The 25,890-nt window shown below is 35.2% G+C and overlaps 1 protein-coding gene across 2 annotated transcripts in view; it reads left to right on the top strand.

The window, feature by feature from the left end:
* Positions 1–25,890, top strand: part of PCDH15 (protocadherin related 15) — a 1,779,889-nt gene that overhangs the window by 920,400 nt on the left and 833,599 nt on the right. For both annotated transcript variants that reach the window (XM_055092816.2, XM_057298896.1), the window contains one exon: positions 2,397–2,515. In XM_055092816.2, the coding sequence (XP_054948791.1) occupies positions 2,425–2,515 (91 nt within the window). In that variant the 5' untranslated portion in view covers positions 2,397–2,424. The remainder of the gene's footprint in view (positions 1–2,396; positions 2,516–25,890) is intronic.

The following is a 25,890-nucleotide window of genomic DNA, read 5'->3' as shown; positions in this document are numbered from 1 at the left end:
TGTTTTCCAATATATATCCTTTCTGGTTTGTATTTGTATATGGTTTCTCTTTATATTTTTAAAATTTAAATAACATTATTTTATTTCTTAATGTCATGTTTGTTTTTCCAAATAAAAAAAGATTTGAAGCCATTGTATATAGAAATCTTAGTAGGGCTCTAATCCTTTGTGAAGGGGGTTAGAATGTCTCTCTCAGAGTTTAAGGGAAGCAATACAGCAGGCTGTCCTAGGCCTCCATATGCCTTGAAAACTTCTGAGCCCTGTGTTTTCTGGGAATTTTTCCAATACTTTTCTCTAATGGAATGAGCAGAAGTGTCTTACTCACAGACTTTATGGTCTCTTCAGACACTCACCAGTTTATAACCTTGAGCCAGTCACTTATTCTCTCTGAGCCTGACCTTTCTTCCACAAAATGGGGATAATAATATCTACTTTCCAGCCCTTGCTAAAGATAGATTGAGTAAATCTGTATTTAAGACTTTGGAGGTTCCATAAATGCTGAGTCAGAAAGACTCATATTAAGCTTTAGGGGGTACTCGTTCTGTAAGTACACTGCATTAAGCACGTATTTATATTCCCTTACGTATTTAATGTTTAGGACAATCTTATGAGGTAAATACTATTTTATATCCATTATGATAATGAGAAATGTGAGACAAAGATGCTATTTAATTTCTTCAAAGTCATATAACTAGTAAGCTGAAAAGCTTGAATTTAAAAAAAAGCCACATTCTTATCCACTGCTCTACACAACCAGTAGCATTGGTCAATTTTATTTTTCTTTTTTCTACAGGTTAGTGTGGATTATGATGATCTCTTGGCATCTAATAATGAGCTCTTCTTTGGGCTTTCTGTCCCTAGAAATTATAAATGCAGGCACCAAGCACTTTGCCAGTTAGGAAAAAATGTGGAAGGCCCAGCTAAAAAGAAGGCAGGCTCCTTTTATATCTTAGATAAAGAAACAAAGAAGAATAGACTTCATATTAAAATGTGTGTGATCTAGAGCAGTGATCTTTTAAAGTCAAGAACTGTGTATCCCATTAGTTTAAAAAAAGAGCTTACACCTTTAATACAATTTTACAATGCAATATATATATATTTATACATGCTGCTGGACAAATAAACATTATTAAATACTTGGCAATAAATCAAAAATAAATAAAATGTAGACAAAAGCAGAATTAAAATCGTGCCTTTGTACCCTCTGATAAACCTTATCCTCAGCTAGTCTAGTAGAGAGAATCCTGGGCAGAAATAGAAAACTGGAGAACTTGAGGCATCAATATTACCTGCTAGAAGCATTTAGTCTTATAAAGAAGATTGCACAATCATGTAAACACTTGGAAATCACATGAAAATTTGGATTTCTGCCTTCTCTTTGAAAATCAGAAGACCCAGAAACACTGGTTTGCATTGCCACATCACAACCATTGACAGAAGTTGAGCACCAGCTGGTCTCTTTAGAAAACCTTGCATTGCACAGTTTATCACAGCCTCTACCATCACTATTGTCCCCTTTGGCTAATTCATTCTTTTCCTTTGTCTGCTTGTCCTCTGTAGGCATTTGAGTTTGGAACCTCTGAATTAGAGAAACAGTGTTCCAATCCCTAGTCTGCCACAATTTATAATCAAGAGCATTTTGAACAATTCTGTGTGGATAATTTCCTAAATTTACAAAGAAACTGAGCATGTCATTCTTTCAATAAGACATTCTCATGTGCTCACAGGCCACTAATTTCTCAATCAGTTGTTTTCTTTCTTTCTTTTTTTTTTTTTTAACTTGCTGGGGATTGAAAAGTAAAACAAGAGAATTAAAATGAAATGCATCCAAATGCTTCATAAAGCAGATGTAGTGAAAATTGACAGATTTTCCTTAGTCTTTCCTGGCATAGTCAAGTCAATCTCTGATCACTCTACTAGAAAGGAATTAACATTTTAATGATGGGCTTTTCTACTTAATTGTATAAGACAAATTTTCATTGAAATGCTCATGTAGGATACTAACAACTGGCTTACTATCTTACACTTTGTTGTAAAATTATGCTGTAGACAACATAAGTTTAGTAACTTAAACTGATTAACATTGGACTTACTCATAAGGTCTTAAATTTTAAAGAGTGTGCTTCTGATATTATTAGTATGTTAACTTCTCAACCTACTTGCTGGCAAATTAAATAACAGAAAAGATGTCTTTCCTTAGAGATTACTTGTCTGCAAATTTATGTTGATAAACAGTTCCAGTGCATTAAACCACTGTGTTACTTTGTTAATGGATAATGTGGCACAGGTAATTAACTATGAAGTCATTAAGGCTTTTCTGTGCTGTGACAATTGTGTTTACCTATAACAGATTAATGAACATGTCAAATGTTTCTTTCTACCTTTTCTTATTTCAGATCAGCTTTGAGTGAACTTTGACAGAAGATGTTTCGACAGTTTTATCTCTGGACATGTTTAGCTTCAGGGATCATCCTGGGCTCTCTCTTTGAAATCTGCTTGGGCCAGTATGATGATGGTAAGGTTGCTTTTAGCTTGACCTTTAGAGCGAGCCAGGATTTTTATTATTACATTGAAAATATACCACAGAGATGAATAATGCTAATTTGTAGTTTATGATTGAAAGGTTAATATCTCCGTGTAATAATTAACCTTAACTAAAATAAGCTTAGAAAAGTGAAATCAGATGTCCTTTGTTTCTTAATAAAGATGGCAGCATGGTAGAAGGAATACAGTTTGGTACAAAATTTAATGCAAGACCTCTGTTTGAATGCTTATTCTAACTAGGTAAATGCTTAATTGCTGTGGAAACAATATTAAATTGTATTTACTAACCTTTGAATATATGCAAACAAAGGTCTCAAACAAAGCTAGAAATACAAAAGACAACAAAATTTGACCCCCCGAAAGGGTCAGAAGTAGCAGCCATAAGTTGTTTTGGTGTTGGCACTTTAACTGGGCATTGCGTTATTTTATCCCCCACTATTTTTTGGGGGGGAAGAATAGAAAAATAAAAAAGATTTGGTATTTTGGTATTTGATTTCTTAAGCTTTCCCCTAACAGTAAGTCAGTCATTTTAGAAAGATTCATTAATTTTCAGGTTCCTTAGAATCCATTTAGTACATGATATTTGCAATGGCCCAATTGTGCCTGTCTTAGATATTTCAATATTGGCAGAATCTGTCTTAGAATACCCTATAATGACAGTTAGGATATATATAATATGTTAAATTTGATAGAAGACAAAAATGGAAAATGTTTCCTCCCTAGAAATTTCCTATTCAAGAAAATTGAGTTTTATTTCTTTCCTGTCTTTCTTTTCTTTTAACTTTTCCTTGTTCTTATTCAAGATTTGTTTGGCATTCATGATGCACAGACAAGCAAACTGGTTGCTCTTAACAGCCGCAAAGGATGTGCATTTATTTTGTGCTTTGCTTGGCTAAACTGATTGATCAGAAGATAGATGAATTAGTTTGGCTTTTTCACAAACAATGTTCAAGTTGTGCATATATTAAGACATTCTCAGTCTTCAATAATGTGAGAGATAAACTTCTTTTGGGATTTGCAAAATAATTCACAATAGTATATTCCCTTTCATAAAATCGGCAGCATGATCTCTTGAACACTGCTGCTAGTTAGCACGGTGTTTAGTTCAAGTGCGTCTGAACTTAACTTCACATCTTTGATATTTATGGAGATTGGGAATCTGCAGGCTAAAAATGATTTTTAAAAGCAGTATGTATAAATAACTGCTATTTTGAAGGAAAACACATTGAAATGAAAAAGAGTTGTGACTCTATAGTTCAAGAGCGCATTTTAAATTGTGCCAGAGGAGTAGATTGGAAATCAATGTATTGGTATTACTTTATATAATAAGGCATTCTATTTTCATTCTTATTTAGTGTTCACACTGAGCAGGAAAGTATTCACTATCTGTCTTTTTTCACATTAGACATCCATGAACCATGCACTTTTTAGTAATGTAATTTTAGTTAACAGAGGAAATCACTTCTGGTTTAACCCGTAATGCTATAAATTGGTTTTCTTCGTAAGCTTGTTGTAGCTCTTAGTCTTATAAATATGTTTGCATTGCCTCTAATATGAGATTATCAGGTCATTATTGGGCATCACATAGTAAACTTTCTGAAGCCCATTGGAATTTCAGACTCGCCAAGTGATACAGCACAGTGGGGCTGACTTTAATGTACTATACTAACACAGTTTATGTTGTGGTTTATTTTGTTTTGATTTTGAGGATATATATGATAATAAAAGGTACAAATGGACTGGGATGAAATGGTGTCTCATTTTTGTTGTAACTTGCATTTCTCTAATGATTAGTGAGGTTGAATGTTTTTTCGTATGTTTGTTGGTCACTTCCATTTCTTCTTTTGGGAGGTGTCTGTTTATGTTCTTTCCTCACTTATTAATGGAGTTATATGTTTTGTTCTTGTTGATTTGTTTTTCTTATAGATTTCGGACATAAATCTTTTGTCAGATATATTACTTGCAAATATTTTCTCCCATACTATAGGTTGTCTGTTTATTCTAATAATTGTTTCTTTTGCTGTGCAGAAACTCTTTGGCTTAATTAAGTCCCATTTGTCTACTTTTGTTTATGTTGCATTTGCTTTTGAGGTATTATTTATAAATTATTTGCCTAGGCCAATGTCTAAAGAGGTTTTCCTAGATTTTATTCTATGATCTCTATAGTTTTAGGTCCTAAATTTAAATTTTCAATTCATCGAGTTAATTTTTGCATATGGTGAGAGATAGGAGTGAAGCTTCTTTCTTCTGCATTTAGCTAGCAAGTTTTCCTAGCACCATTTATTGAATAGGGTGACCTTTCCCCAATGTTTAATTTTGTCAGCTTTGTTGAAGAACCGTAGTTATACACATGTGATTTTATTTTCTAGTTTCCCTATTGTGTCCATAGATCTATGTGTCCATCTTTATGCCAATGCCATGCTGAGTTTTGTTTGTTTTTTATTATAGCCTTATAGTATAAAGTCAGATAATGTGATACCCCCAACTTTATCTTTCTTCTTAGGATTGCTTTGGCTATTAAGGCTCTTTTTTTGGTTCCATATGTATTTTAGAATTTTTAAAATAATTTTATGAGTAATAAATGTGGTACTATGATAGAAATTATATTGACTATGTAGCTCGCTTTGGGCAGTACAGTCATTTTAATGATGTTGATTCTTCCAAACAATGATCATGGGATATTTTTCCCCTTGCTTCTGTCATGTAGTATTTCTTTCAGCAGTGTTTTATAGTTCTTGTTGTGGACATCATTGGTCTCCTTTGTTAAGTATATTTCTAGATATTTTATTTTTTGTGTCTATTATAAATGAAATTGAGATTTTTATTTGGTTCTCAGTTTGAGTGTTGTCGATCTATATAAATGAAACTGATTTTCAAGCATTTATTTTGTATCCTGAAATCTTACTGAAGTAGTTTATCAGGTAAAAGAATCTTTTGGAGGAAATATCAAGGTTGTCTAGGTGTAAGATTGTCATTAGCAAACAGAGATAATTTGACTTCCTCTTTTTCAATATGGAAGACATTTATTTATTTTCCTTGCCTGATTGCTGAGAGTGGCCATCCTTGTCTTGTTACAGTTCCCATTCAGTATGATATTAGTTGTGGGTTTGTCATAGACGGCTCTTATTATTTTGCAGTATGTTTTTTTCAATGCCTAGTTTGTTGAGGGTTTTTATCATACAGACATATTGGATATTATTGAATGTTTTTTCTGCAGGTATTGAGATGATCATATGGCTACTGTTTTTAAAATTGTTTATGTGGTGAATCACATTTATTGATTTGCATATGTTTAACTATTTGTGCATCCCTGGAATAAAATCCACTTGACTGTGACAAATTATCTTTCTGATGAACTGCTGGATTTGGTTCACTAGCATTTTGTTGCAGATTTTTGTGTCTATTCATCAGGGATATTGGCCTGTAGTTTTCTTTGTGTGTATGTGTTCAGTGCTAGGTTTTGGTATCAGAATGATACTGGTTTCATAGAATGAGTTAGAGAGGAGTCATTCCTCCTCAATATTTTTATTAGTTTATACAAGATGGGTACTAGCTCTTTCTATGTCTGGTAAAGTTTGGCTGTGAATCTGTTTGGTCCTGGCTTTTTTTGGAAAATGGATTTTTTATTACTAATTCAATTTCATAACTCATTATATGTCTCTTCAGGATTTCAATTTCCTCCTGGTTCAATCTTGGCTGGTTATATGTTTCCAGGGATTTATTCATTTCTTCTAGGTTTTCTCGTTTTTGATCACAGAGATATTCATAGTCTACCATGATTACTCTCTGAGAATTTACATAGACTACTATGAATATATTTTGTATTTCTGTGGTATCAGTTGTAATGCCACATTTTTATTATTTCTGATTGTGCGTATTAGAATCTTCTCTTTTTGTTCCTTAATTAACTTAAATAGCAGTCTTATCAATTTTATTTATCCTTTCAAAGAAACAACTTTTGCTTTGTTAATCTCTTGTTTGGTTTTTACCGTCTCAACTCCATTTAGTTCTGCTCTGATTTTTGTTATTTCTTCTTCTAGCTTTACTTCTAGCTTTACATTTGGTTGTTCTTATGTTCCTAGTTCCTTGATGTATGATATTGGATTATTAATTTAAGATATTTTTATCTTTTTATGTAGGCATTTAGTGCTTTAAACTTTCCTCTTAACACTGCTTTCATTGTATCCCAGAGTTTTGGTGAGTTATATTTCTATTTTTATTTATTTCAACTTTTTCTTATGTCTGCCTTAATTTTCTTGTTTAGCCTAAAATCATTCAGTAGCAAGTTGTTCAGATTCCATGTACTTGTGTGGTTTTGAGAGTTTCTCCTGATACGTCTTTTTTTTTTTTTTGAGACAGGGTCTTACTCTGTCACCCAGACTGAAGTGTAGTGGTGCTATCTCAGCTCACTGCAACCTCTGCCTCCCAGATTCAAGCGAGTTTCCTGCCTCCGTTTCCTTAGTAGCTGGGATTACAGGCATGCATCACTAACACCCAGCTAATTTTTGTATTTTTAATAGAGATGGGGTTTTACCATGTTGGCCTTGTGGGTCTTGAACTCCTGACCTCAAATGATCCACCCACCTCAGCCTCCCAAACTGCTAGGATTACCAGCATGAGCCACTGCACCCGGCTGATATACATTTCTAATGTTATTTCCTCTGTCATCTGAGAAGATAATTGGCATAATTTTTATTTTTTTTTGAAATTATTGAGACTTGCCTTAAGTCCAAGTATTTGGTTAATTTTAGAGAACGTTCCATGCACAGATGTGAAAAATGTATACTCTGTGGTTGTTGCATGGTATGTTCTGTAGATGTCTATTACATCCATTTGATCAAGAGTTCCATTTAAGTCTGGAGTTACTTTGTTGGTTTTCTTTTGCCTTGATAATCTATCTGGTGCTGTCACCAGACAGATTATATAACTAATAGTTGTTAAATACTTCAGCTATTATTGTATGACTTGTTTCTTTTCTTAGGTCTAGTTGCTTTTATTAATCTGGGTGCTATGGTGTTGGGTGCATATATTTAGGACAGTTAAATCTTGTTGAATTGTATCTTTCTTTGTCTTTCTTTTTTACCTTTCTTGATTTAATATCTGTTTCATCTGATACAAGAATAGCACCCCTGATCTTTGTTGTTTTCTATTTGTGTAGTACATCATTCTCCACCCTTTACTTTGGGGCTGTGGATATCATTACACAGTAGGTCAGTCCCTTGAAGGCAGCAAATGGTAGGGTCTTGCTTTTTCATCCAATTTGCAAAATGATATCTTTTATGTGGAGCATTTAGGCCATTTTCATTCAAGATTAATATTGACATGTGAGGTTTTATTCCTGTCATATTGTTGTTAGCTAGATACTTTGTATATTCAATTGTGTAATTGCTTTATGGGATCTGTGAACTTTGTACTTATATATGCTTTTCTGGTAGCAAGTATTGTCCTTTCATTTGCATGTTTAGAAGTCCTTTAAGGATTTCTTGAAGGACCAGTCTATGGGTGAAAATTTCCCTTACCACTTGCTTGTCTGGGAATGACTTTTTTTCTACTTTGTTTATGAAATTAAGTTTAGTAGGTTATAAAAATTTTGGATGCCATTTATTATAAAATTATTTTCTTTAAGAAGGCTCGAAATAGACCTCCAATTCCTTCTGGCTTGTAAGGTTGCTGCTGAGAAGTCCACTGTTAGTCTAATGGGACTACATTTTATAGATAGTTTGATACTTACTGTTTAAGATTTTTTTCTTTAGTATTGACCTTGGATAGTCTGATAAATTTAGGACTTAGTAATGTTCATTTGTATAATATCTTACAGATATTCTCTAAATTGTTTGTATCTGGATGTCCTCCTCTCTGACAAGATGAGGAAAATTTTCCTCAATCATTTCCTCAATTATATTTTTCATGTTTCTTTCTTTTTCTCCTTCCTCAAGAATTCCTCTAAGTATAGGTTTGGTTGCTTTCCATTATCCAATATTTCTTGAAGGATTTGTTCATTTTTAAAAATTATTTTTTCTTTATATTTGTCTGGCAGGGTTAATTCAAAAAAACCAGGCTTCTGAATGGTCTAGTGTATTGTTAAAGCTTTCAACTATGTTTTGAAATTCCTTTAGTTACCTTTTCAATTCATGAAGTTCTATTTTCTAATATAGCTATTTTGCCTTTTATATCCTTCATCATTTTTCTGATTGAAATTCCTTGCACTCTGTATTTTGAATTCTTTATCTGTCATTTCAGGATTTTCATTTTGGTTAGAATCTATGGTTAGAGTGCAAGTACAATCCTTTAGAGATGTCAAAACACTCTACTACCTTTTTGTACTGCTAGAGTTCATGCATTGATTCTTTCTCATCTAAAGGAGATATCACTTCTTATTTTTGAATTTTCTATCATTTATTTTTCCTTTAGAGGATGACTGTGATTTATGTTATGATGTATATGATATGCTTTGTTTTGGGGTGCTCTCAGTGTGCCAAAGTTCTTTATGGGTTCCTTGATTGTGGGTAATCTTTGTATGGTGGTTTTCTTAAATGTTGCCTGTTGTTTTGATGTGTTAGATGTGTCAGCTGACACTATCTCCTGCGAGGCTGAGAGTACAGAGGTCTCAGGAAGCTTATCTTATTCACTAGCCCTGTGCCTTTCTGAGAACAGGTATTCCATTTTACTCTCCAGTCCAGTGATGGCACTTAAGCATAAGAGCCTGCTCATTCTCTGGTAGCTCAGTAATGACTGGAGGCACCCACCCTGACAGGTGTAGCTGGTGGAGATCCTGTTGGGCTGTGGCAATGTTTCAATGGAAGAGCATTGGAGGCCTATACCAGGTCCTCATCCTGGGCAGACAGGAATGTGATCTGCTTCCCTATCATGCTCCTGTTGCATTTTGCTCATGAACTTCAGTTTAAATATACATTGTCCTTTGACTCCTGGCCATAGTGCAGCTGGAGACCATGGGTATGCCCCTCCGGCAGCTACCAACAAAATGGGCTCAGGGCAAATCCTCTTCCCCAAGTTCATGACAGACAACTTTGTAGCTTGTCTGCCTTCAGTTGCTGGGATGCTATTTCTTTGTATAGAAGGGGAGAGATGGGTCTTACTCTTCATGGAAGCCTCTGTGGCAGGGGCTTACTTTGAATGGAGGTGTAACTGTTGTGAAAACCACTGGAAAAGTTTACACCAATTTCACAAGGGCTGGCCTTTAACTGGTAGAGCCTTTGCTGTGTCTGCAAGAGTAGATGGGAGGAGCAGAAGATGACTACCTCTCCATATCCATTCCCGGCTGCCGGTGCCACTCCCTTCAGTGATCTGTGTCACACTACATTTCCTTTCTCTCAAGGCAGGCTTTGGAGGGCTGTCTGTGCACCCCCATTCCCCAGGGGTAGGTCACACTGAGGGCTACATTACCAGGGATCCACAGTTCCTCAGGGATCCTCTCTGTTTCCCTTTGATTGTGGATGTCAGAGCAGGTTATGAGGTATGTTTGCAGGGGATCTTGTGATGTGGTGACTCAATGACTGAGGTTCTACAGGCACAGCAGTGGCCCACTATGTGTACACAACTAGTACGGCACTTGACATCTCAGTTCAGGCCTGAGAAGAGTGTGGGCACCCCTGTGTGAGTTAACAACATGGATTTCTGTCTTTGGGAATTTTCCAAATTGCCACGGACATCATTGCCCAGGATTGTGAGGGTAGAAGGACTCCCTAATAATTCGATGGTTAGCAGGTTGTTGCCAGGGTGAGGGGAACAGAGAAGCACCCCCACCTATACTTTTTTGGGGTCTCTAAGTTCCTTGGGGGTCAATCTCTGCCAGACTCTTCCTGCTTTCTTTTTCTGTACCCTAGCTTCTTCTTGTGGGTTCTCTGACAGGTCCTGGCTCTCATCTGACTGTGTTTCATTCAGATCATTACCATTCACCTGTAACTTTGATCTTTCTGAGAACTAGCATCCCACATCAGTCAACCATCTTGGAAAAACAAAGAAATAAACAAAAACCTTGACTGTATGTTTATTCTGAGAGGTTAAATTCAAGTTTTAATAGTAACTACATTGTTTTCATTAGATTGCAAAATCCAGAGATTTTGTCTTTTTTATTGGAAGCTTTGTAAGCTATTACATGTATATGTACATATTTCTAGATTACATACCATATATGCCATTTAGAAAGGGATGACAAGAAATACCATTGTTACTTTCAATGTTAACTCCAATAATTTTTTTCTAAGCAATCTCAATGTTATCTTCATATGAAATCTCAGCTATGTCTTTTCATTAGGTTGTACCAAGACTAGCATTTCTTGTCTTCATGTTTTCCTGAAGGTGAGTAATCTTGTGGATCCTTGTGTCTCCAAAATGGATTTGGTTGTAGGATAACAGTTTGAAAGCATATATCTTTTCCTGCTTTAGAAGAATTTTCTGGTAATCAGGTTCAGAAATACAAACTCTGTGACTTCTCTAAGTTCTGACCTTATGCCTTGAAGGATTACTTCAATAGCTTCTCCGTATTCCAGTAATAGACTCTGTTAAAGCCATGTGTATATCCTGGAAAGCAACAGAACTAAAAGAGAGAGAAGAAAAAAGGTACTGATAAATAGAAGCCCATTTCATTGTACTTAGAAGATTCTCTTTCTGCTAAAACACACACACACACACACACACACACACACACACACACACCCCACCACACCCACACCCCTTACCCAAGGATGTTATTTCTGAGGTAACTTACAATATCCCAGTATTGGTGCTCAGATGTTCTTTCTTTCTTTCTCTCTTTCTCTCTCTCTCTCTCTCTGTCTCTCTCTCATCTATCTTTCTTTCCCTTCCTCCCTTCCTCCCTTCCTTTTTTTTTGACGGAGTCTCGCTCTGTGCCCAGGCTGGAGTGCAGTGGGGCGATCTCGGCGCACTGCAAGCTCCGCCTCCCTGGTTCACGCCATTCTCCTGCCTCGGGCTCCCGAGTAGCTAGGACCACAGGCTCCCGCCACCGCGCCCAGCTAATTTTTTGTGTTTTTAGTAGAGATGGGGTTTCACCGTGTTAACCAGGATGGTCTCGATCTCCTGACCTCGTGATCCGCCCGCCTCAGCCTCCCAAAGTACTGGGATTTCAGGCGTGAGCCACCGCTCCTGGCCTAGATGTTCTTATTTGTCCTGCTGAGACAGGGAAAAGAAAGAAAAGGTCTAATTCAGAGTCCAGGCAATGCATATAAAATCAATAATATCTGGTAAGGTGGATGCTTGTCTTTGTGGTTCTAATAATCTGAAAATTTTAGAACGATTGAAAAATGCCCACATTCTAATTGTATGAAAAAGCAGAACTCATTTTAAATGTTCTTCATAGAAATCGAAGTTGAGCAAAAATGTAATTATAAACTTGCTTGGCTCTGAGTCATCAATGACTTATACAATTCATAATAGAGTTTTTCTTTAGTTAGATGTTCTGTCAAATCTTTGTATCTGTTGCTACCAGTTCTTCACCAATTCCCTTAAGCTCTGCAATTTGGTATTTCTTGTAACTATACTGAAAGTGCACTCTCTATGGCTTCCAGTAACTACTTCCTTAGACAAGTACTATAATTTTGTAGCATTTCAGCAAACAGCATTATTGATTTACCTTTCCTGCAACTTTCTTTTTCTCAGAGGTTTTTTACTGACCTTTTCTGAGTGTCTCCCTATCAGACTTCTACTCCATCTTCTGGTGAACATAGTACTTTTTACTTTTGTCTGATTTTGAAATTTTCCCACTGTCATTTATTTTTCCATAAGGGGCTGTATCCTATAATAAACACATTTTATATATTCTGAACAATTAAATAACATCATATCCTTTGTAACTGTCAGCTTTCTCTAACTTCCTATTATTTAACTTGCTGTCCACTGGATGTGGTTGGTGGTTACCAGAAGCTGGTGGGTGGAGTGAGCAATGAAATGGGAAAGAGGAGATGTTGATCAAAAGTTATAACATTTCAGTTAGAGGAGGAATAAGCTTCAGTGATCTATTGCACACAATGGTGACAATAATAAATAATATTGCATTGTGTGTTTCAACATTACTAAAAGAATAGATTCTGAATGTTTTCACCATAAAATGACAAGTTTATGAGGTGATAAATTTGTGCATTAGCATATTTAATCACAAAGTAAATGTATATCAGAACATCACATTGTACCCCAAAATATGTAATGTGCACAATTATTTGCCAATTAAAAATTTAATTAACTAATTGACTAACTGTTAAAACATTTTGGAGTAGAGATAATCAGAAAATGTTTGCAGGAAGAATTTTGAGTTTTCAAGTTAAGGAACTTGAGAAGCATATGGAAATTTCAGGAAAAATTTGAATAACACTAAGTTGGCGCTTTTAAGATGTGTATCCGTTTGCAGCAATGACGATCATACATGCTGTGCTATGACCCCAATCGCACAAGGTTAGGTATTAAAAGAATCCAAAGGTAACAAAATAGCATGTACTGGACAGTTTTGATCCCAATCCAGTTTTCTAAAAGTATACAATAGCAGAAGTCATTACCTAAGTTTTAAAATATCCTCAACAGCCATTACCAGATGCTAATATACCTACTGCAAACTTTGAGAAGCAGTAGAATGTGGTGGTTAAAAATACACACCTTCAGTTTGGACTGCCTAGATCTGAATCCTGGCTCCAAAACTCTGTAGCTCTGTGGCTATAGTAAATTACTCAATATCTCTTTGCTTAAATTTCCTTGTCTATAACACATGGCTAGTAGGAATACTTACATTATAGGAGTATTATGAATGTTCAACTATTTAATGTAAGGGGTTTCGATGAATAATGGTCATGTGGATACTCTGTTAGCTGTTTTCATCATCATTGTCATGAAAGGTAACCGTGTTAGATGAATGAGCTCTCCTACTTAACCTATATGTTATCAGAGTCAAGTTACTTGATCTAAGTCATCTGTTCTTGTTTATAAAATGAGGAAAATGGTACTACCTATCTCATAGGGTTATCATGAGTTCAAATAAGGCAAAGCATACAATACCTATGTGTCATTTTCTGGTACATCAGACATTAATAAAATTATAAGAAAATTATATAAAATATGTTTTGTTTGTATTCTTAATAAAACGAGATTTTTGTTAGAAGGTGGCAGAGATTTGGCAGATTGTCATTTTCCTACCATGGGATTGAAATGTTTATTGGAAACAGAGATAAAGTTGTCCTTTTACTAGGAATGCCATAATTAAATACCACAGACTAGGTGGCTTAAACAACAGAAATTTAAGCACTTCTGGAGACTGGAATTATCCAAGATCAAGGTACTAGTTGAGCTGGTTGCCTCACAGTCCTCTCTCCTTGGCTTTCAGATATCTACCCTCTTGCTGCCTCTTCACATTGTTGCCCTTCTGTACAGGCACACACCCGTGATGTCTCTCCTTGTGTCCTAGTATCTTCTTATAGGTTTCACCTTAAGAGCCTCATTTTAACTTAATTATCTCTTCAAAAGCCCTATATCCAAATATAGTTACATTCTGAGTTACTAGGGGATAGAGGTTGAATATATGAATTTTTGGGGAACACAATCTAGCCCATAACACTGAAATAGGGATAGATTCCAGTTAGGTATGCCTGCGAGTCTTAGTTCTTTGATACTGCAGGGTCTTAGGCATATGGCTTTTATCAGACCCCACCTGCTGTGGAGGACTGAGCTATTCCAGGTGTCCCTGCCCTAATTCAGTTGCCTTAGTCACTGAGCAATGCAGAGTGCTCAGATGCAAGCCTCTGAGACTCCAGCTGAGCCTCAGGATTGGAGCTAAGAATGGACACAGAAGACAAGGCAGAGCAGCAACTGAAAATCTCAAAGAAAGAGGAGGGAAAGAAAGGTCCTGAAAGTAGTAGATGTGAATAGAAGATAAAATGTGACCAGATAATTCCTTTAAAGCAGAATGACTGATGAGATAAATGGGGCAGTACAAGGGAATATGTCATTTTCTATCTACATTTACTCCCTTTTCCTAGGACAGCTTAGTCTAGATTATTCAATGAAAATTGGAATTAGACATTAAATTCCTTGCATATAAGAACTGGGAAGGTAGGTGTGGTTTTTTTTTTGTCATTGAAATCTTGTAGCTTAGTTCACATTTGTTGTTCCATATGCATTTGTGAAATAAATAAATAATTTTACACCTATGTCACATTGCATTTGTAGGAAACAGTTATATTTTGCAAATATTCAGTTTGTTCTGATGACTTGTTTAAATATTCACCTATTAGGCAGAACTGTATAACTATCTCTGGGCAGTGAAATATAAGCAAGTATGACATATTATTGTTGGGCTGATGCAACAAAAATCTACGTGAAACTCTTCATTTTCTCGCTCTTCTGCCAAAACAACTTAAGAAGATATGTATCACAGATGGTTCAGCTGTAAAAGGTAATGCCTCAGTCAGCCCTTATCCTTGAGTGACTAGGTGGAGTGGATCTCTCCTTCCCTTGCTTTCACCTACCCATGATAGATATGCACCATGAAAGTGAGATAATACATTCCCCCATGGATTTAAAGACCAGTTTGCGTACTGTGGCTTTGCTTACTGCAGAAGTTGAAGTGACTGAGCTTCTTTCAGCTATTCTTAATAAAATAGTGAACCGCTAATCTCTATTTCCTAAAACAGTACTTTTCTCAAGTATCTCCTAACATTTCTTCCACTATCTACTGGATTGTGTCCACATCTAAGCTTTCTTGGCCCTTTGTGATATATTCTTGCTTTGCCTACTCATATTATTTCCCAGAATTTCTCAACATACACCAATTGTTTACTCACATTGTATTCTTTTCCATTATTGGAATGTTAAATTTTTATTTCCTTCTCTCTATATTGTTTTAAAGTATTTTTGCTTTTCTTACTGTATCCTCTCTCTTTGCTGTTTTCTTTCTCCTAATCCATCTATCCAGGGCTCATTTATAAGCTCAATTTCCTTTGTGGAACTCCAGTTTACAACAATACTCATTCTCTCTTTCTCCCTCCTTCCTAGAAGTTATTCTTGATTGATTGCTTGTAGGGTTCATTATTTTGCCACTGATTGTATTTAGTGCCTTCTCATATGACATTAAGTAATATTCCTACTTATTTCATACACATAATTCCTACCTACTTGATATGGTTTGGCTGTGTCCTCACCCAAATATCATCTTGAATTTTAGCTCCCATAATTCCCATGTGCTGTAGGAGGGAACTGGTGGGAAATAATTGAATCATGGTGGCTGTTTCCCCAGTACTGTTCTCACAGTAGTTAATAAGTCTCATGAGATCTGATGGTTTTGTAAGGGGAAACCCCTTTTGCTTGGTAGTCATTCTCTCCCTTGTCTGCTGCCATGTAAGATATCACTTGCTCTTCCACCACGATTCTGAGGCCTCCCCAGCCATGTGGAACTGTAAGTCCATTAAACTTCTTTCCTCATATTTTACCTAGTCTCAGGTATGTCTTTATTAGCAGTGTGAGAACAGACTAATACACCACTCAACAAGTCTCTTGAAATTATGAATCATATCAATAGTCATTTTATGTGTAAGCATCAGTCACTAATAATAACCACCAACATTTATTTAGAATTTATTAATTAAGCCATTTATATAGATTATGTTCTTTAATGTTCACAAGTACTCCATAGGGTCCTTGTGATTATAACAATAATTATTAGTATTTCACTATTATTATGCCTAGTTTAGAGATCAGGGAACTATAAAGAAACAGGGAACTCAAGTTGCTTTCTCATTGTGGTTCAACTATTCTGTGGGAAATCTGAGAGCAAATCTGTTATCTCAGCTTGAAATGCAATAGCCACATGCTGTCCTGTGATTTTATAATGTAAAATTTTAACAAAAGTTTATCGTTCTAGATTTTACTAAAATTCTACTTATTACTTGATACTAATTTATTTATTGTTCTCCAATGTTAGTACTGATGACACCCAATCAAAATTAATGTCCATCTTTCCCTTTATAATATGTCATGTAATGTTTGTTTTCATGGTTAGATTATAAAATCCTGAACAGAGACTGTCTCAGTTACTTATGTTTTCCTCAGGACTTGGCAGAATGACCCAATTTGTGATTAATGAAATAAATAAGCATTGAATAAAAAGTAGATTGAGACGTAAAATGCGTCAGCTAGAAGGGCAAGTTGGTGAGCTTTGAGGATAGTAGCTGGAGTTCAAACAACAATTCAAAAATAGGTAATGAGAGTTTGATTTATATGACACTGGTCAATGACGTGGGGACAAAATCAGTCAATAAATATTTAGTAAGGAGATATTACCCACCCCACAGTGTACCTTTTTTGCATCCTGTTAGGAAAACAAGAAATCTAGGTAAATTATATGTGTAGACAAAATACTAAGTGAATCTCTAAAAATTTACTCACACACATACACACACACGTATATGTGTATTTTATCACATCATGGGTTATCACTAACTGAATCTCTCATATATGTGTAATTATAGATTACATATATATTGTTCTTCATTGAAAAATTGGAATACTGATGAGAGCTCTTCAGCTTAGGTGTAGATAATGTTTAAAAAGAACATTGTTAATACAGTCATCAATATTTTATGTGGTTGTATGCAAGATTTGTCCACACATGGTCTTCTGGATTCATGGAATGCAATTCTGATGATATCTCCCCAGGAAAAATTAGAGCATTATAAGCAAATATTAATAATTCTTTATGCTTTATGTTGAGTATTTTTGTTATATTTCATATATGTAATTTATTACAGATCAAATTAGTATTTATCCCATGATTGTGTGTTATTTAGAAAAGTATTTGTAGAAAACTCAAACTATGAATTCATGCTTTCTTCAGGTATTTCCTCTCTTCTTTGCTCATGTCGGATTATTAGCTGCCTTTCTGAGTATTTGTTTATAACGCTAGTGGATCACAATGCAGTGGCTGTTCCTGACATCAGTGGCCCAGTTCATGCTGTTAATGTTCCCTACTCTTGTAAGATCCTGTACTGCCCCTAAGGGCTGCCCCGCTAAATGCTCAGTGAAGACTGTTCAGCTAGTTTGCATTTAATACGTTTCTTCATTGAACAATTGGAATACTGATGAGATCTGTTAAGGCTTAGACTTAGATAATGTTTTAAAAGAACATTGTTAACACAGTCATCAATATTTTATGTGGTTGTATCAAAGATTTGTCCACACATGATCTGCTGGATTCACGGAATGCAATTCTGATGATATCTCCCCAGGAAAAAAATATATATCATTATAAACAAATATTAATAATGCTTTATGCTGAGTATTTTCATTCATTCATTCAAGTATAGCAAGCATTATGTAATACCTGTTATGCTAACATCAGGTTTCTAATAACAACTAGCGTTTGTGGTATTTGTAAGTGCCAAACACCTTAGAAATACTCTTCTCTGTATTTATACCATATACCTTCATCCACACACATTGTATTTTATAGATAACACACTTAATAATGTATTATTACATTTAAGTTACACAAAATTACATAGCTTTATACAAAATTGCATAGCTTTATTTTTAAGGGACTACTAGGTGCCCAACCCTGTTCTACCTGTTGTGTATATAGCAGATAACAAAACAGATGAAAATCTCATCTCTGCGGATTTGTTTTATGTTGGATAGAGACAGATAATAATCCAAAGCAACAAGAAAACACATAATCAAATCATGACTGTCTTCAAATGTCACATTTTTGGTGTCCTCCTCTCAAAAACTACATTTACACTGACTGGAGAAAGGCACTGCTGCTGTCCTGTTTAATGAATTCCACAAGTTGTCAGTGATGAATACACATTTCATGTACTGGGTTGGGTGCAGTGTCAATAGTTCACTGGACAACATTCCTTCTAATTTTCTCTTTCTTAGAATACATTTTACTTTAGATTATCAGAGGAACCCCTTGGAATTAATATGTAATAAATATAGTTTGACAAAAATACCAGTTTGAATTAAAATATTGGAAATTTAAAGAATAATTGAAACTCTTTCCAAACTTTCCTAACCTTGAAAAGGAAACTGAGTTTGGAGAGGGCTCAAGAGAGAATGGAGGAAGAGGAAATATAGGCAGTTTGATGATATGATACCAAGTGTTTTTTATTTGTTTTGTTTGTTTGCTTTTAAGCAAGAGGGCAGTGGTAATAGGGAAGAAGGAGTAAGAAACAGGACCTATCCCAACTCAGGTCCTAGTCGTGGAAGAATGTGATAAAAACATTCACCACTAGTGAGAGGGCTACAGAAAAATAGCATTTTCTGGGGTGAGCCAGATTTCTGGCAAAGGAAGAAGAAATCAATGGTCAATCAAGTATATATACTATCTTATTTAATCTATTTAATCATTACAAAAATTTCACAAGCTGAATTTTATTATTATTCCTGTTTTTCAGATGTGGAAACAGAAGGTTAAAATTTCAAGCTATCTTGCTTAACTTCACACAAATCCTACATCTAACAGCCATAAAGATGGCTCAGGCGCCTGGCTCATGCTGCCAAATCCTTTTTTTATTTTTGTAAGAAGAGTCAAGTAGAGGATCTACCTTTTAAAAATATTTTAAAGTTTTTAACAATACTGTATTTGTTATCTTTAGACCATAATGTTATTCATCAGGTTTCTGGAATTTTTATCTTTCATAACTAAATATCTACACATGTTGTTTAGCATATTCTCACTTCTCCCACTCTCCAACCCCTGGCACCATTCTATTCTTTCCCCTGGCACCAGTCTATTCTTTGCTTCTGTGAGTTTCACTACTTTAAATACTTTGTAGAATTGGTATCATGCAGTATGCAGTATTTGTTCTCTGTGACTGGCTTATTTTCCTTAGCATAATGTCTTCAAAGTTTATCCATGTTGTCAAATATTGCAGGATTTTCTTTCCGCCCTTTAAGACTGAATACTATTCCACTGTATGTATACACTGCATTCTCTTTATGTATTCATCTGTCAATGAAAAGTTAGGTTGTCTCCGCACCTTGGTTATTGTGAATAGTGCTGCAGTAACATGGTAGTGCTAATATTTCTTTAAGATCCTGATTTCAGTTATTTTGGATGAATACCTAGAAGTAGGATTCATGGATCATATTGTAGTTCTATTTTCAGTTTATTAAAGAACTTGTTTTTCAGTTTTCCATAGCAGCTGCACCATATTGTATTCCCATCATGTATAGGAGTTCCAGTTTCTCCACATCCTTGCCAACACTTGTCTTTTGTTTTTGCTTTGTTTTTTATAATGGTCATCCTAGTAAGCATGAGGTGATATATCATTTTTGCATTTGTATCAGCATTCCTCTGATGATTAGTGCATTAAAATTAAAAATAATTTCTGAAAGAAATTAAAGAAAACAAATGGAAAGACATCCTATGTTCACAGACTGGAAGACTCAATATTGTTAATACTGCCCTACTGATCCAATACAATCCCTATCATGCTGCCACACTCTTAATCATTGTATTTTAATACCTTAGTAATAAGTGGTGTAGGAATCACAAAAGTACAATGATGTGGGCCCCGCCCCCTGGAACTTTAGGAAAATGATGGAAGTTGTGATAAAATATTATTATATGTCTATTTCTCCAAAATATATTCATTAAATTTACCATATGACAGTTTTGTGCTAAGTTCTGGGGATAAAAATACAGTTGTCCCTCAATATCCTTGGGGCTTGGTTCCAGGACCTACCATAGGTACCAAAATCCATATATACTCCAGTCCTGCAGTTGGTTCTGTGAAAGTCAGCCTTTCATTTACGTGAGTTTTGTATCCTGAATACAGTGTTTTAGACTGAGTCCAGGCTGCAGTTGAAAGAATGTTATTTATACTGCGAAAGTGGGAGTGTAGTAATAGTCTGTGTCACCTGCAATAGATTACAAAAAGATTTTAAGAATGAAATAGTTTTGAGGAACTATGATTCAAATCTTATAGATTCATATAAACAAAGAAAAGAGAAACAGAGGATTAACATGCGATAAAACATGTAGTGTGTGAATATAAAATAAATATTTAAGGCATAGTAGTTAAGAGCATGAGCTTAGAAATCAGATAAAACATTTTCAAATCCTGAAAATATTAATGTATGATTTTTGATGAGTGGTCTCTAAGGCTCTGATCTCTATCCATAATCAAGAATAATAGTAACTTTCTCATTAGATGACTGTTAGGATTAACTAATGTTATGCAAGAAAATTGTGTAGTGTATTTCTGGCATATAAGAAATGATAAATATATGTTAGTATGTTATAATATTTTCAATTTAAAGCATATTTAATGTTTCTTCATCATTAATCAATATTCCTTAATGTTTTCTTTGTCTAAAAACATTTACACACACATGCAAACATACACAAACCTGCACAATATATTGGCCACTTCTTTCTTAGAACACTCATAATACTTTCTACATACTTCATTCTGTGTGCTACAATTCTTCTTACAAATTTCTGTCCATCTTGTCTTTGATTTTCTCTGTTGCATTTTATTAAAGTATCTGGCAAATAATAGGAACTCAGCAACCACTTGGTATCTGTACTTTTTTTTTTAAATTTTCTCTATCTCCTACAACTTTTTGTCTATTTTCTTAAATTCCTTCTTATAAATGCTTTTACTATTTTTCATTCGTGTGTGGGTGTTATTCTATCTCCATTCTTCATTTTCTTGTAATAGGTTTCATTGAAGTCTCTTCTATTCTCACTTTTCTATTTACCATTTCTCTCTCTCTCTCTGTCTCTCTCAGCAGTTGCTAAACTCTTGTCATCTCTCTACCACTGGCTAGCTAATTTAAATTCCAAAAATCCCAATAATTTTTGCATATCAACTGCTTCATTCCTAGGTGTAAAGGAAAAATACACAGACATGCCAACCTACAAATTTTAAAATAGCAAGAAATGCATCTTTCATTTACTGAAAATTTTGTATCTAAGAGTTTTCTGAGTATAATACCAATATTTACATGCCCTAGTCATCCTGCCACAACAAAAACAGAAACTGGGTAATTTATAGATAACATAATGTATTTCTCACTGTTCTGGAGGCTGGAAGTCAAAGGTCAAGGCACTGGTAAGTTCATTGTCTGGTGAGGACCTGGCCTCTGTTTCAAAGATGGTGCCTGTTGCCGCATCCTTTGGAGAAGACGAATGCTGTGTTCTCACATAGCAGAAGGGCAAAAGGGCCTAGTTAGTTCCCTTCAGCCCTTCTATAAGGTACAGAGTGCACAGCCCTCATGACATAATCACCTCCTAAGGGCCCAACCTCTTAATGTTGTTGCATTGATGTTTAAGTTTCAACATAAATTTTGGAGTGAGATGCAAATATTGAAACCATAATACAATGTTAAAAGATACATTATGAAAAATCTTTGCAAAGAAACTGTTATTCTGAATCTTTTTTTCTAGCCTTATCCCGCCATTAGAGACGATCAATAGAATGAATGACTGGCCAATGATGGAATTGCTAAGACAAGTAACTGGAAGCTTAAGATAAAGTACTTTGAAAACAGAAAATGTTCAACCATGTTCTTAAGACAAGAAGGAGTCAACTAAGAATAAATACTCTTTGTTGACCTTGATTGAATATATTGTAATATGACATGTTGCAATTTAAAGATTCCTAACATACTTTTATACAGTCAACAAATAGATGAATTTTTAAAAATTAATGCCTTAGAAGATGAAAAGCATATTCAGTAAGGTTTGAAAATAACTGAAACCCAGTCTGTCATTGTTGGACATTTGGGTTTCAGTTATTTTCAAAGCTTACTGAATATGCTTTTCATCTTCTAAGGCATTAATTTTTAAAAATTCATCTATTTGTTGACTGTATAAAAGTATGTTAGAATTAAGAAAATGTGGCACATATACACCATAGAATACTATGCAGACATAAAAAATGATGAATTCATGTCCTTTGTAGGGACATGGATGAAACTGGAAATCATCATTCCCAGTAAACTATCGCAAGGACAAAAAACCAAACACCACATGTTCTCACTCATAGGTTGGAATTGAACAATGAGAACACATGGACACAGGAAGGGGAACATCACACTCTGGGGACTGTTGTGGGGTGGGGGGAGGGGGGAGGGTTAGCATTAGGAGATATACCTAATGTTAAGTGACGAGTTAGTGGGTGCAGCGCACCAGCATGGCACATGTATGTATACATATGTAACTAACCTGCACATTGTGCACATGTACCCTAAAACTTAAAGTTTAATAATAATAAAATAAAATTAAAAAAAACAATGAACCAGAGCTAAGCCAAAAAAAAAAAAAGAAAATAACTGAAACCCATCTAGTATTATATGTTTATGTGATTTCAAAGCCCAGATTTCAAATGGAATATTTTTCTGAATCTATATCAAATATTTTTCTGAATCTATACCAAATACATATTGCTCTGAGAACAAAAGTATGTACTTTTTAAAAAAGTAACACTTTTTAAAAAATTAAGGTCATATGAGAGCAACAGAAAAGTGTGTACAAAAGGCAAAATGATAATCTATCCTGGGAAAATATCAAAATAGACTCTCCTTTCACAGTACTATATGTATACCAACTTTGACAACACATGTGTTTGAATGTATTAGCAAATTATACTTATCAATAAGATTCTATTATTAACTTTCATTATATGCAAGTAGGAAGAAAACATATCTTTGCTTTCACTTCTGAAGTGCATTTAAGTATTTGGTGAGCATCCTTTCAGAGTTGAGGTTTAGAAATTGTTTTGAACAGGTTTAATATAAAAAGTCATTTGAGGAGACTCTTCTAAAATAAATGAAAAAACATATGTCAGAGTAGGTTCATCAAACTTTATGGCTGGGTGTGGTGGCTCACACCTGTAATCCCAGCACTTTGGGAGGCCAAGGTGGGTGGATTACCTGAGGTCAGGAGTTTGAGACCAGCCTGGCCAACATAGTGAAACCCCATCTCTACTAAAAATACAAAAAAATTAGCTGGGCGTGCTGGCAGGCACCTGTAATCCCAGCTACTCGGGAGGCTGAGGCAGGAGAATCGCTTGAGCCCAGGAGGCGGAGGTTTCAGGAAGCCAAGACTGTGCCATTGCACTCCAGCCTGGGACAGAGAGCGAGATTCCGTCCCAAAAAATAAAACAAAACTAATTTTATCACCAATTTGCCTTCTTTACATTGGAGAGTTACAACAGACGTTTATAAAGAATAAACTTGGGTCAAAGTCATTTTAATAAAGACTGATACTTTTTATATAAATTATATTTTGGGCATTTATTACCAAATGTAAAACTTTTGGCCTTTTATTTATATTCAATAAATTTTCAATAAATATATAAGGTATAAAAAACAATGTAAAATAAACTGTAACCTCTAAACTGACCTAATAGATCATTTGGGGTATGGAATAGTCATAATGTCTTTAGTAAGAGAAACAGATTTTTCTGTAATTCATTGCATAGCTGATAATGCACATATAATATGCTGATATATTCATTGCTTTTGGTGACAGTTCATTTAAATATTTAGTCTTTCAACGTATTTTTTAAGGTCTCTACTATCTGCTAGATACTATGAAAGATAATGGGGCAAGGAGTTTATTCTAAATGGAGGGAATAATATATAAGCCTCCATGACCAGAAGTAAGCGAGGTGAGATCAAGTGTCTTGTTTCAGTCCATTTAGGTTGCTATAACATAGCACTATAAATTGATATAGACAGTTGCTATAAACATAACACTTTAAACTGCTTATAAGGAACAAAAAATTATTGTTCATAGTTCTGGAGGCTGGTAAATCTAAGTTCGAGGTGCTAGCAAATTTGATGTTTGGTGATGGCCTACTTCCTGATTCATTGACAGTGGTCTTTTCTCTGTGCTCTCACATGACAGAAGGCACAGACAGCTCCCGGGGCCTCTTATAAGGCATTAATCCCACTCATAAGGGCTGTGGTCTCATGACCTAATTATCTCCCAAAGAGCCCACCTCCTTATACCATCACGTTGGGGGGTTATATTTTAACATATGAATTATGGGTGGGGGGAGTTAAAATATTCAGACTATAGCAATATGAATAAAGGCCAATGTAAATCAAATGCTGATGAAACTGAGGAGGTATGTAGAGACCAAGGTTTGTTAGCCAATGATAATAATTTTAGTCTTCATTCTAAGTGAAACCATTAAAGTTTTTAAAGCTGGAACAGGACCAGTAGGGGCAGGGGAAGGGGGCAGAAATAGTAACATCATGATTCAATTTATTCTAAAACAGATCACTCGCTATAGTGAAGAGAATGGATTTGTGTAAAGACTGATGAAGAAAACTAACATCAGAGGTGAAATAAACAGTTAGCAATATAGTCCAACGGAGAGATAATAGTTTAAGCAGGTGGAAGTGGAGTTAGAGACAAGTGAAGAGATTGAAAAATAGATAAATAAGAAAAATGTGCATGCACACAGATACACACAGCCGTGTGTGTGTGTGTGTGTGTGTGTGTGTGTGTGTGTGGTGTTTGCATATGTGTACCTGTGTATGGTTTATTGCAAATGGGGGAGTGGAAGTGGAATAAAGGGAGGAAAAGTGGTATGTAATAAGGTAGAATAGGGCCATTCACTAATACAAACATCCTAAAGGGGCTACATTTAGAAGGGAGATCATCAGTTTAGTTGTAGGATAATTTTGAGATAGAAAGTAGTTAATTCAATAACTACTGGATCTAGATCTTACAAATTTGTATCTCTTATCTGTTCCTGAATAAGTGGTGATTGTGATCAAGATAGCTAAGCATTTATAGAAGTGATTATTTTGTGCATTTCTTGGATTCTTCATGAAAACAAATGCAATTTTTTATGATGATGTTCTTAGAAAAGCTTTATTTACACATACTCACACACAAAACTTTATTTCTAAATTATGTTTGTACTTTTAAAAAAATTTTAATTTTTATTATATTCATTTTGTTGAGACAGAAATGGCTCTATCGCCCAGGCTGGAGTGCAGTGGCACCATCTCGGCTTACCACAACCTCCGCCTCCTGGGTTCAAGTTATTCTCCTGCCTCAGCCTCCTGAGTAGCTGAGATTACAGGCACACATCACCATGCTCGGCTAATTTTTGTATTTTTAGTAGAGATGAGATTTCACCATGTCAGCCAGGCTGGTCTCCAACTCCTGACCTCAAGTGATCCACCCACCTCAGCCTCCCAAAGTGCTGGAGTTACAGGCTTGAGCCACTGTGCCCGGCCTGTTTGTACTTTTTAATATGTCACTAAGACTTTTAAAAAGGCATCGTGAAGAAGTGCACAACTGGCATTTTTTTTTTCTTTTTCTAATTCTTCCACTCTTCCTCTTATTCTGATTTTAGA

This window comes from Pan paniscus, chromosome 8 (assembly GCF_029289425.2).
Source record: "Pan paniscus chromosome 8, NHGRI_mPanPan1-v2.0_pri, whole genome shotgun sequence".
In the NCBI taxonomy this organism is placed as follows: Eukaryota; Metazoa; Chordata; class Mammalia; order Primates; family Hominidae; genus Pan; species Pan paniscus.
The sequence above is the reverse complement of the archived record's forward strand: the minus strand, read 5'-3'. Positions and strand labels throughout refer to the sequence as shown.